At 40.8% G+C, this 12638-nt stretch overlaps 1 protein-coding gene and 1 long non-coding RNA gene across 7 annotated transcripts in view; one reads left to right on the top strand and one right to left on the bottom strand.

Annotated features, from left to right (window-relative positions):
• actn1 (actinin, alpha 1) overlaps nucleotides 1-6898 on the top strand; it is a 57257-nt gene extending 50359 nt beyond the window's left edge. For 2 of the 5 annotated variants that reach the window (XM_025901239.1, XM_003445460.5), the window contains exons 16-22: nucleotides 630-764; nucleotides 1172-1351; nucleotides 2792-2938; nucleotides 5098-5178; nucleotides 5496-5561; nucleotides 5860-6018; nucleotides 6317-6898. In XM_025901239.1, the coding sequence (XP_025757024.1) occupies nucleotides 630-764; nucleotides 1172-1351; nucleotides 2792-2938; nucleotides 5098-5178; nucleotides 5496-5561; nucleotides 5860-6018; nucleotides 6317-6475 (927 nt within the window). In that variant the 3' untranslated portion in view covers nucleotides 6476-6898. The remainder of the gene's footprint in view (nucleotides 1-629; nucleotides 765-1171; nucleotides 1352-2791; nucleotides 2939-5097; nucleotides 5179-5495; nucleotides 5562-5859; nucleotides 6019-6316) is intronic. The other 3 variants (XM_005477477.4, XM_003445458.5, XM_003445459.5) reach the window with 2 other exon arrangements.
• On the bottom strand, nucleotides 6591-12621 carry LOC102083183 (uncharacterized). 2 transcript variants are annotated; one of them, XR_003215378.1, is made up of 3 exons: nucleotides 10635-12621; nucleotides 9468-9547; nucleotides 6591-9317 (listed from the first exon to the last, which is right to left on the bottom strand). It is a non-coding gene; the product is annotated as an uncharacterized LOC102083183 (long non-coding RNA). The 2 variants fall into 2 exon arrangements; XR_270147.4 differs by having other exon boundaries at nucleotides 10646-12621.
• Nucleotides 12622-12638: the final 17 nt, after the last annotated feature.

Below are 12638 nucleotides of genomic sequence, written 5' to 3'. Positions count from 1 at the left end.
ATCCAGATTTTTAAGTAATCTGGAGTGTCCATAAATCCAAACCACAAACAAAAAAGAAGAACGAAAGAAAGAAAACCTGTGATAGAAATAAAAGCAAAAATGTACAAGACAAAAAGTTTGGATGAGGCATAACATAGTAAATAATAGAGGTCTTGGGAGAACAGTTGGTAAAGAGAAAAACATCAGGGAAGGAAAAGCTTATTTTGTGTCATGTTGGTTTTTATTACTTTTTAATATTTAATCAGTCAGAATACAAACCCACATTTTATTGCCCACAGTTCTGCATAATAATTCAGAGATAATTAAATTTAGAACAAAAGAGGAAAAAGGAAGGCAACAAAAGAGACAACAAAGAAAATGTGAGCTCTTTAAAGTAACTTAAAATGAGTATGGCAGCTCCAGTCAAAGCAAATTCATGCTTTGGTAAGCTTTAGTGGCATAAGAGATTTGTTTTTATATTCAGTAAGGGAATAAGAACTTGTGTTATGGAAAAGTGAAGCACTGAGAGACAATCTTTTTTTAAAAAAGTGGGGGAAGAGTTTCTCCATTCATTACAGGTTGCACTGTTCCCGTCTTTATTGTTGTCACACGAGTCAGTATTAACACACTTGGGTGTTTCCATGCTGTAGGTCAGGCAGCTGGTGCCGCAGCGCGACCAGGCTTTGATTGAAGAGCACGCCCGGCAGCAGAACAACGAGCGTCTGCGCAGACAGTTTGCCAACCAGGCCAATGTCATCGGGCCCTGGATCCAAACCAAGATGGAGGTCAGTGTGAACAGAAACGGCAGTCGGATGAGCACATTATAAGTTGAGAATGAGGCCAGAGTGATGGTTTGGTCTTTAGGTCTGAACTAGGGGGTATTTTTTTTTTTTTTCCTGTCACAGAATTTCATAATCAAAAGTTTTATATAAAGGAGACATTTTTATGTTCTTGAAAGCTTGATCCTGGTGGTACTTACATAATGGTGACATATGTTATATTCAGTAAAATAGCAGAGATGCTGCCCTTTAAAAAAAAAAAAAAAATTGATGAATGAAAAGCTTCAAAGTCAGGCTGTGGTATTTGATTTTTGGCTATTCTTGAATGTATTCATGTATGCATGTCCTCATCTCTGCTGTGACTCATTGTTCTCATTAAAAGGTGTCATAACCTTCTCTGTGTGCTTACACAGGAAATTGGCCGCATCTCAATCGAGATGCACGGCACCCTGGAGGACCAGCTGACGCACCTCCGCCAGTACGAGAAAAGCATCGTCAACTACAAGCCAAAGATCGACCAGCTGGAGGGAGACCACCAGCTCATTCAGGAAGCTCTCATCTTTGACAACAAGCACACCAACTACACCATGGAGGTAAACATTTCTTCTGGCGCCAACAAATATTCACATTAGTGTTCCTAATTTCACTTCTCACTCCGGGTCTTCGACTCGTCTGTCTGACTTGGCTGTGTCCTGTGAATACTTTGGTTTTCTTGGTTTCCAAACACTACAGAACAATAGATGGCGGTATGTTTACATGGCCGCAAGAAAGTCTTTACGAATATGGAGCTTTTGGCTGGTCTTTAGTGTACAGTATCAACTTTCTGGCTCATGAGCCAAGTTTTGGGGAACTGTGCCCGCCAAGAATAGCTTTTACAAGCCAAACTAATTTGTATTTTGTCTGCATAATTACAGACATATTTTCCAAACTTTTATGTAGGCAACTGTCCAGAATCGGCTACTGGGAAGCAACAAAAGCACCTCCTCTACTGTTTTTTAGTAAATGAAGGATATTCTTTTTTCTTATGAGAGTAGATCTCTTCTTAATCTACTTTCTTGTTGTCTCACACAACAAATTACATGAAAATATTAAAACCAGCAATAAATTCACTAAAAGCTCATTGGTGTATGTACTGTTGTGCAAAAATTAGAGAAGAAACACATCTGTTAGCCGTGATGTCGCGCTTTAAGGGTCAGTCCCGTATATACAGTCCTCTCCTTACACCACAGGTGTCGAACTCCAGGCCTCGAGGACCGCTCTCCTACTTGTTTTCCAACTAACCTGCCCTTGCAGCTTCTTATTGGCAAAGCACACCTGATCCAGGTAATCAGCAGCAGGTAGGGCAAGGATATCACAAAAACAAGCAGGATGCTGGCCCTTGAGGACTGGAGTTTTACGCCACTGTCTTACACTCACTGATCTGCAGCTGAAACTAGTCCCCAGCAAGTAGAATACTGGCTCCTGTTGCAATGTTTGCCATGCTCGGCTGGTTTAGTAAACTGTTTTGCATATTTGTTTGTGTTTTGACGATTTTCTAGCTGCTCATATTTGAGCAGAATCTAATGGATTTGAACCCTGAGTACCACACACTGTAAAATCAGTGCTGAGAGATGGTTTAAACATGGTTTTGCTGTTTTTATGGGCTTTGTTGACGTAAACATAGTTTGGAGGATGCTGTTTTATACACAGCTGAGTGAATTGTACTCAGTCTGGAGTGCAGTTGATAGACAGCCATTACTTTTCATTGTAATCTTTGTACCTGTTAGAGCAAAAGGGCAGACAAATAATAGAATGTGCGTTATCAAAGCATTCAGATAGTTGTTATAACATTTTATTCTTCAAAAGTACAATTTACAGGCTATATCTGACACATCTGCCTTGTACTGAGCTGCAATTTTCCTCTTCTCTTTACACAGGGCATAAAACAATCTACAAACCACCTCTGCTAAAGCTCAGCTAAAACCAGTCCCTCTGAAACTCTTCTTTAGCCAACCTTAACACTTCCTTTGCCTTCATCTTTCTCTCCCCTCCAGCACATCCGTGTGGGCTGGGAGCAGCTGCTCACCACCATCGCTCGTACCATCAACGAAATCGAGAACCAGATCTTGACAAGAGACGCCAAGGGCATCAGCCAAGAGCAGCTGAACGAGTTCCGGGCTTCCTTCAACCACTTCGACAGGGTCAGTACTCGCACTGTGCAGACACACTGGAGAGGTCCGGGCATTTGCAGACAGCTTTAGTTTGTTTTAAACTTGTGACTATTTTGACATTTGGGAAATATGCTTTTAGGTTCCTTCACTAACAAATTTGATGCACCTGTCATGTTTGTCTGATAAATGTGAGGCTAAATCAGGAAACACAAAAGAAGAAAAACGGTTTTCCATGTTCAAGTAACCGACATCGGACACTAGCTGGTTAATTAGCATGCTGTACCTCATTTGCATTCAGCAAATGAGATGAAAAGGTTTCAAAGTGCAAGTTGCACAGTTTGACAAAGGTATTAACTCAGACTGTTTCCTGGCCAGGTCTGTGGGGTTTCTACACATACAAGCACCAATAGCAACAACCTAAAACCTCTTTGGGATGTGCCAAAAATTCCTCTATGCAGGAAAAACTCTGAACTTCTGAGGTGCCCTTTTGTGAGCTTTATGAGCTCTAGGCTAACCATGTACTGCCTCTACTATTAGACAATGCATTTTTCCAAAATGTCAAACTATTCTTCTGCAGATTTAAGTAACACTGTGGCATTTGGAGTCACTCATTTTTCTGTATATTCAGACATCACCAGCAAAGCAAAGAAGATGAGGTGAGGCTGTATAACCTAACCGGTTTGAGATGATGTTTTTATCCTGTCATGCTGCCCGACGTGTGGCTAACAGCAATCCTTTAACCAGAAACTTGAAGAAAACGAGTGTGTAGAGTAGAGTTTGTTTGTGGAACGCGTAAGGGTGCACCCAAGGGTTATGGCTGGGTTGAAAAGAGACTTACAGTTCAGTGATGCAACATTCATCTTTAAAAGCTTTCAGACGTTTTTGCAAAAGTGGTAGTCTGGCAGAATGAGCCTCAAGGCTCAGCTGGATGCTTTTGTGATACGTGAAATTAAGATGAAACACAGAAGAGGAATATTAAAGTTAGCATTACAGGCTTTCCTTGGATAGCTGCCTCTGTACATCTCCTTCTCCTATCTCCAGAGCTTAGTGTTTACATTGGCGCAGACATGTCAGGAACAGCATCAATTATGGATGAGATTTTATTTATCTCCATCACCCCACCCCCGCACATTACCATAAGTTCATGCCTTCATCCGGAGCCGTCCTATTGTTAATCAATACCCGAGGTCAACAATCAGAACCCACAGGAGCACAAATGTAGACCTCGCCCTGCTTTGGTTTAAACATGTTTAGCTGGGCTTTCAGCTAAACATGTGTTGGTAGATGTGATGGGGACCTAAAGTGCTGCAATTATCTGCTTTTTAAAGTCTACTGAGGATAAAAGCAAAAAGTATTTCCTGGTTGTCTCAGGATTCACATCTTTCTCTGAAGGTTATCTTTGTTCAAGGAACAGCTTTCCTGACACTGCTTGATTAGCCAGATATTAAGCCAGATTAGCCAATACTGAGAAAAAATAACAGAATAACGAAAAGCTTCAGGTAAATATTTACTTTTGAAAGCTGGAAAAAATGGTTTTTACAGCTTCTCAAATGGGAATAGTTGAGGTTTGCTTCATCTTCTCTCATATTAAACTGAAAATATTTGTTTTCAAAACCCAAACTGACGCTCTTAAATCATCTGATTTTGTGATTTAAAAAAAAAAAGAAAGAAGACTTTGACTCATAATTGTGAGAAGTGTTTAATGACGTGCTCACTCCAGTGTTTTGCTGTACAAAGAAAGGTAAAAAGAAAGTTCTGCTTTTAAGAAAGATAATCATTGTGTTGCTAAGTACATGTGCCATCAATGATATGAATAACCTCTCCACAAGGTCCTGTAGTCTGCCTGCCACACTGCACATTAACGCCTCTGAATGCCTCGCCAAGCATGGCAGCACTGCTGCCACCGTGTGTTCACCTGCCAGATCCTAATGAATATGCACTGTGTTCTCTGTTTTCTATCTCTCGTGCATGGCCCTCTTCACCCCCTCACCTCTTTTTGCCCCCACCATGCATGGTGCACTACCCCCTCCCCCCACCCACTTCTACTCCTCCCCCACCAACACCACCTCACCTGTCCTGCCCCCTTCCACCACCACTCCCTCACCTCACCACCACTGACACCCCTGTATGTGTTGCTGCATGGCCTGTGGCCCCGACGCCTCGCCTGGCACTGGCCTCCCACACCCCAGGACCACTCGGGCACTCTGGGCGCGGAGGAGTTCAAGGCCTGCCTGATCAGCCTGGGCTTCGATATCGCCAACGATGCACAGGTACTTAATTGTAGCCACACCCTTGCGGTGAGAGGTTTAACTGGTTTCTTCTTTTTTTGTTTTTCTTTTGCACTTTTCCCCCCTTATACTTCCATCCCTCCCCTTCTATTCTATTCTTGCTTTTCGTCCTCCTCTCTACATCTCCCTATGTGGTTTCCCCCTCACCTTGCAACATCCACATCACGGATTGTGTGGATTTCTTCCTTAATTCTACTCTTTTTTTAACCTTTAATGCTTCACATGGCTATCCCTGCCCCTCCTTCTCTGTTTCTCTCTTTTCCGCCTGGTTTTGTTTTTCCCTCGCTGACATCTTGTAGAAGAGAACAGGAATCATGGACCCTGAAGACTTCAAAACCTGCCTTATCTCCATGGGTTACAACCTGGTAAAGCCATGTGCAGTTTTCAAGTATGACCATTTGTTTATGTGTTATTAACAAGAAGCGGTAATGAGGAGATTTTTTTTTAACCTTAAATATGATCAAATACTGTGCTGTTGATATTATTTTGGACTTGTATAATTTTTTAAGTGCAATTCAATTTATTCTGAACACAGCTTAAAATTTGCTTGTTTATTACATACTTGCACATTAACAGTAGGACAAATATATCACTGCATGCAGGGTGTCAGTCATTTGCAGTGCTTTGTGCATCGTCTCTCATACATCCTCTTTGTTACCACAGGGTGAAAACGAGTTCTCCCGCATCATGAGCATAGTGGATCCCAACAGAATGGGCCTCGTCACCTTCCAGGCATTCATTGACTTTATGTCCCGTGAAACAGCCGACACAGACACCGCCGACCAAGTCATGGCCTCCTTCAAAGTTCTGGCAGGGGATAAGGTAAAGTATTATATTAAACAACACACAGCCTATATATATATTGGTAAAAATTAAACATAGTTATTTTTGGAGCTTAATCCTTTAGAATTGGACTTAAAGTGGTCATAGTTAATAACTGAGTGCTAACAATGAATGGCATGACTACCATAAGGACACAGGAGATTATCAGCAATATCTCCAGTACATCTCAGCTCTGCAGAGCTTTTGACCATCATCGTTTGGTTTCCTGGCTTTTTGTATTAGATTGTGTTTGTCTAATTTTGTAACATATCTTGTTTGTTTTTGTCATGCCTGTTAGAATTACATCTTAGCTGATGAGCTCCGCAGGGAGCTGCCTCCAGACCAGGCCGAGTACTGCATCGCTCGCATGGCCCCGTACACTGGCCCCGACGGTGTCCCCGGAGCCCTCGACTACATGTCGTTCTCTACCGCCCTGTATGGAGAGAGCGACCTCTGAACACTCTGTCAGTTGTCCTGACGCGGGACCACCAGCCTACTCTAATCAACCGCCACGTCCTCTGAAATGCCCAGTCACCACCCTCCTGTTCATTTTTTTTTGTATGTCTCTGGCCTTATCTTTTTGTCATTATCCTATGTCTCCTCCTGCTTTTCTCCCCCTCCACCTGTCCAGCCTCTCCACCGCTCCCTCACACTCTGTCTCCGTTGTATTTGCTTCCCACGCAATGCAGCAGCTCTCCAGGTTTACAAAGAGGGAGAGACAAAAAATATTTTGTTTTCTGTTTTTATTTTCTTGTTGTCATTGTTTTTCTTCATGAAATGAATAAAGTTAACATATTTTATTATACTGAACAAAAAAGGTATTTTTCTTCACCTGATTGAAAATAAGAGACAACAATTGTAATAAAGAAAAATTGCTATACTTTCTCTTCTAATTCTGTGTTTGCTCCAGGAATCATCAGTGGCAGTTTTTTCCCCAAAGAGGGTTAAGTGGGGAGTTTGTGCCTGTAGTATATTTTCTTACATCTTTAAACTACCTGTATGACTCCTAAAATCCAAAGAAAAGCTGATAGCCAGTATATGTGTATATGTATATATAGATATATATTTTTAGGCCACCTACTCATCGGAAGGTTGGTGTATTCCTGGCTGCTCCAGTCTGCATGCCAATGTACCCTTGGGAAAGACACTGAACACCAGGTTGCTCTCTGATGCATCCATCAGATTATGAATGTATGTGAATGTTACACAGAAAGCACTTAGATATAGAAATAGTGCTTGAATGAATGGGTGAATGAGACATTTTTTACACAGAGCTTTGATTGCTGAAGTAGAGTAGAAAAGCCCCATATAGCACCAAGTTTAGTTACCATAGATGTACATAAAATGATCATTAAAATTATTCTAGATGTCACAAACTAGAAAAATAATGAAAACAAAACGGTGAGAAAAAAAAAAGGGCACACCGGAAAAGAGCCAGAGGCAGCTTTTGCTCAGTAATATTTATTCACTGCATGTCCTCGTCTTATTTGTCATGGCCTAGAGGTGAGTGAGACAGTTCTATGATAAATTTGAGGTAGAGCGCCACAATAATCCACAGAGTATTCCTGTTAAAAACAATATAAACTCAGAAGTCCTATATAACAGCTGACCTACTGGATGTGATGAAGAACGCATTATTATGTGTAAATGCGCATATTTACCAAACTGTGATCCTCCAGAAGTTGCTTAAATTTTATGGAATTTCTAAGGCTGAACCCGGTTTAAGCAACAAGGACGTAGATCTATGTTTGTTTCTTCAGTGTTAAACAAGCAAATACTCTTCCTCGCCTTCTGGCACCCTACGCTTCGTAATCGTATTGAGGACCAGAAGCATTCCAGGTTCTGCTCTAAACATAGGTTGTTTGGACTCAGTGATAACCTGCAGGATAACCCAAACTCTTGGCACTGAGCTGCAAGTTGTTCACCTGTAGTGATTATGCATGAGCTGTCAATAAAGTAACTCTCAGCAGCATCAATATAACACATGCTCCACGCCCCGAAAGCTTTAATAAATGTTGTCCCTATGAGGGACCTTATTTTCATCAGGATTGTGAGTGAACGTTCGGCGAGTTTTGAGATTAGTTGGAGAACAACAAAAACAAGAAACCCTTTACATTTACATCATGGAACCATCGGAAAGAGATATATTTGACCGATCACAGCCAGCTGATGAAACAACAGCTGAGGAAGAGCGGCACTGGCTGTTTCCTTGCATTGTATTGGTCAGAGTCCTGAGGAAATGTAAAGCTCTCCAAAGCTACACTAAAGACAAGCATGTCACAGACACTAAAGTGTTGCTAGACCAGACAATGGAGGGCCTCAGCATCCCAAAGAGCGCAGATGTATCAAAAAAGCAATGAAGCAATGAAAGTTTCAGGTTTATGTCTTATGTCAGTGTTCTAGTTTCGCTTCCTCTGTCTCGTTAGGTCTAATTTCTCCCGGCTGTGTTCCCACCTGTTCCTCATTCCCTCATGAGTATTTATATTGTGTGTCCTCCAGTGTTCATAGTCACGTTGTACCTTTAACTTGGTGTGTGTTTTTCTTCCGTGCTCCCACTTGCTTGTCTTTAGGTTTTCCTATTGTTTTGTTATTAGCTTTGCGTTTTCAGTTTAGGTCTGTTTTTGCGAGTTTATGTTGGGAGTTTCTGCCACAGCGCAATAAAGCTGCCTCTTTTAGTTCACTGTGAGTCCAGCGTTTGGCTCCTCTTCTCCTGCCTGCACACAGCACACCATAACACAGAGTAACATCTGATTTGAAAGCAGGGAGCAAAGGACACTGAGATGTTCAGATGGTTTCTGACTCTAAATTTTTTTCTTTTGTCATTACTCAGCTTTTTTACATTTTAAGGATGTTCAGCTGCTTTTCAGCTTTGAAACTTCTTCTGTGTGAATGTCAGCTTTCAACAGTTCTGCACTTTTGTTTTCAAGTGAGAAATTCTCTTTTTCAGCTCATTCAACATTTTTAACTTAACCTTCAGCAATTTTTTTGAGTCAACAATTTTGGATGGTTTTTTAAGTTCTGGGAACTTAAAAAAAAACTAATTAGATTTTACAATGCAACAGCTACAGTCGCACTGGGGAAATCGAGCAAAAGGCAACCATCAGGGCCTAGCTGGGTCTGGACTGACTGGTCCAGTGGTTTGTAGAAACTTCCTGTCTTTCTTTCATCACAGCTGTCCTGTACTGGATGAGGCAGACATCATGTCAGAAACACCAGGAAGACTGAAGTTCATTGCAGGGATCAAACAGGACCCAGCAGCTCCCTCAGAGGGAAGTCTTCTTCATACCTCCACCATAGACCTGCCCCAGGAGATGGACAAATCCAGCCCTTTATGAAAGTTGCGATTGCAGCATTTGCAAGCTTTGTCTTGCAGCTTTGTCTTTTTTTTTTTTTTTACAAAAGACAAAGCTTTATATTTCAACAGATTATACAGTGTAATAAAACTTTACGTTTGAGTCTTCGGTGCTTTTTAACAGAGATCTGCAAAGATGAGATGATGGACCAGGTTTCCTGTCCTGCTTCAGTCATTCTGCAGGAAAACAGAGACAAATATATAGAGGTATTATCACCAGTGTTCTGATAAGCTGTCTTAACATTGACATGTATTAATGTTTCATATTATTCCTCTTGGAGGACGTAAGCTATACAGGTGCACATTCAATTCAATTCTGTTTTATTTATTTAATGCCAAATCACAACAGCAGCTACATCAAGGCGCTTTATGTTGTAAGTAAAGACACTACAATAATACAGAGGAAACCCCAACAATCAAACAACCCCCAATGAACAAGCATTTGGTGACAGTAATAAAGAAACACTCTTTTCACAGAAAGAAACTTCCCACAGAACCAGACTCAAGGAGGGACAGCCATCTGAGGTGCAGCCACATGTAACTTAATGAATAATGCCTTATTAAGAATGATGGAGACAGATTTTTAGAATTGATATATGAAAAACACACACAAAAGAACCCTAAAAAAAGAGTCTCCAGAAAAAAACAACTTAATTTGCTAAAATGTCATCATTTGGTTTCAACACATAAATATTACTTTACTATTATTATTGTTGTTTTTTAATTTAGCAGGTCTCTTTTATGTTATGGACATCAGCTATGCCATCAACCAACTGAGATACCTGCTATAGAATGAAACTGATGGTATAGACAGTTTGTTTCAGCCACGAATACCGTGAAAACATTTTCACAATACAGCGTTAAATTTGCAGTTAATGAGGGACTGTTGAAATACATACTTTTTCTTATTTTTGTGTTACTGCCTTCACAGAAGTGGCGAGAGACGGGAACATACCACTGTTTACAGAAAATAAGCTCTGCACCGGAGCTGAAGAAGAGTCCAGTTTATTGTTCTTACGGTACAATATTAATGATAAAAGTACATTAATGGTAGCATTATTTAATGACTGCGTGAATGCCGCCGATTTTAGTATTAGTATTTCGAAGAAAACACTATGGACGTGTAATTTTATTAATAATTTCTAGACAAAAACAATGAAAACACTGGAAAGAAAATAACGCTTGAAGATCGAGTGTATTCTTTAGTTAGAAATGAAACACACACACTGTGTATAGCAGCTGACCTATCGGATGTGATACTAACACATTATTTACCGTCAGATGATCCTGGCAACTCAACCGTTGTTCCCTCGATTCATTACGCATTTCTGCATTATCGCATTTCTGGACTGAATGCGATACTGCAGGCATTCCTTAAACTTTAAGAATGTATTTTCCACACACACGTTTGGAGCGCTGCATTTACATAAGTAAATAAAACCATTGAGATAAATTCACCTGGAAATAAAAACAAAAATATATATATTATTTATACTCAGTTCCTTAATGAGTTTTCATTTAAATTATGTTTTCCCCTTAGCGAGTGTGCGGGTGTGCGCATGTGCGAATGTGAACCTTTGACGCGTCATGAGTTCTCTTTGATGCGTCACAGATAAGATAATTCGCAGAGGGCATATAGGGACCCTAAACTCACTAGGATTGTGAGTGAACGTCCGGCGACTTTTGAGATTAGTTGGAGAACAAGGAAAAACAAGAAACCCTTGATATTTAAATTATGAAACCATCGGCAAGAGATATATTTGACCGATCACAGCCAGCTGATGAAACAACAGCCAAGGAAGAGCGGCACCGGTTGTTTGCTTGCATTGTATTGGTCAGAGTCCTGAGGAAATGTAAAGCTCTCCAAAGCTCCACTAAAGACGAGCATGCCACCCACACTAAAGTGCTGCTAGACCAGACAATGGAGGGCCTCAGCATCCCAAAGAGCGCAGATGTGTCAAAAACGCTCGTCAAACAGATCAGCAGGGCTGTCCTCAGTGACATTCAAAAGGCACTGACTGCTGAGAAGCTGAAAAACATACTTACTACACCAGATCCAGCTGTGGACATAATAATTGTGAAGGCTTTGCAGTTCTGTATGAAGGAAGTCCTGGAGCAGGTTGCAAGGAAGCCAAGGAGTTTTTGGCGTGACGATACCATCAAATTCCTAATATTTGCTGCTGGAATTATCTGTACCTTTCTTTTGCTGGCAATCCTCCTCTGACAACAGGTCACAGCTGCTGATGGAAGTTTGCAACAGGTGACAGGACCTGGAACAACGGTAAGTTATAGTTAAAAAGAAATAATACTAGGTAAGGGAGTCCTCTTCCTTACAATACAACTAAATTGTCAGTGAACATTTAAACGCCACCTGGTCGCGACAGATGGCCACCCCTTCCTGGGCCCGGTTCTGTCGGAGGTTTCCTCCCATTAAAGGGGGGTTTTTCCTCCCCGCTGTCGCCAAGTGCTTGCTCATAGGGGATTTGGGGGCTTTTAAAAAAAAAAAGTTCACTGGCATCAAAATTAGGACTCAGCAAATATGTTTTAAATGGATGATTCCAAATGAGGAATCATCCATTTACATATTTGCGAGTCACATTTAGTTGTATATAATTATGATTTCTTAAGATTTCAAATAATAAATTTCTTTTTAAAGAATATTGGAAAAAACAGATGTCTCATTATTTCATATAATTTCAAATAACATACCATGTGATGTCAACATATATTTGTTACATTTGCAGTGCTCGTGGTCTTATATTCTTATAATTCTGTTCATTTTAGGAGTATATCCTTCTGCCTTGCTTCACATATTTACTGCTGCTTGGCTAGCTTTAGTCATGCCAGCATCAGCACAGGTAGAAACAGGTATCCATCAGAGATATCACATGTAGCTTGTGTTTATGTTCAGAGTATTACAGTCCTGGGCCGGTGGCCCAGTGTCTTGATTTTGTATTGTTGTTTGTTAGTCTGTTTTTTCTTTTGGTTCATGGTTTATGACTACTGGTGTCACGGACCCAGCTCTGGAGGACTCGGGGTCCGTGAGCAGTGTGGACTGTTATCATTATTATTATTATTATTGTTATTATTATCATTATTACTATTATTATCATTTGGTGTATGTGTGTGCACTGTTCCGCTGTCTGGGGGTTTTGTTCCATGTGTCTATGTATAGCAGGGGTGGGCAATTCCAGGCCCCGAGGGCCGGTGTCCCTGCAGGTTTTACATGTGTCCTTGAACCAACACAGCTGATTTAAATGGCTAAATT

The sequence above is a fragment of the Oreochromis niloticus genome, linkage group LG19, assembly GCF_001858045.2.
Source record: "Oreochromis niloticus isolate F11D_XX linkage group LG19, O_niloticus_UMD_NMBU, whole genome shotgun sequence".
Taxonomy (NCBI): domain Eukaryota; kingdom Metazoa; phylum Chordata; class Actinopteri; order Cichliformes; family Cichlidae; genus Oreochromis; species Oreochromis niloticus.
Note: the sequence above shows the minus strand (reverse complement) of the source record. Positions and strands in the feature narration are given on the sequence as shown.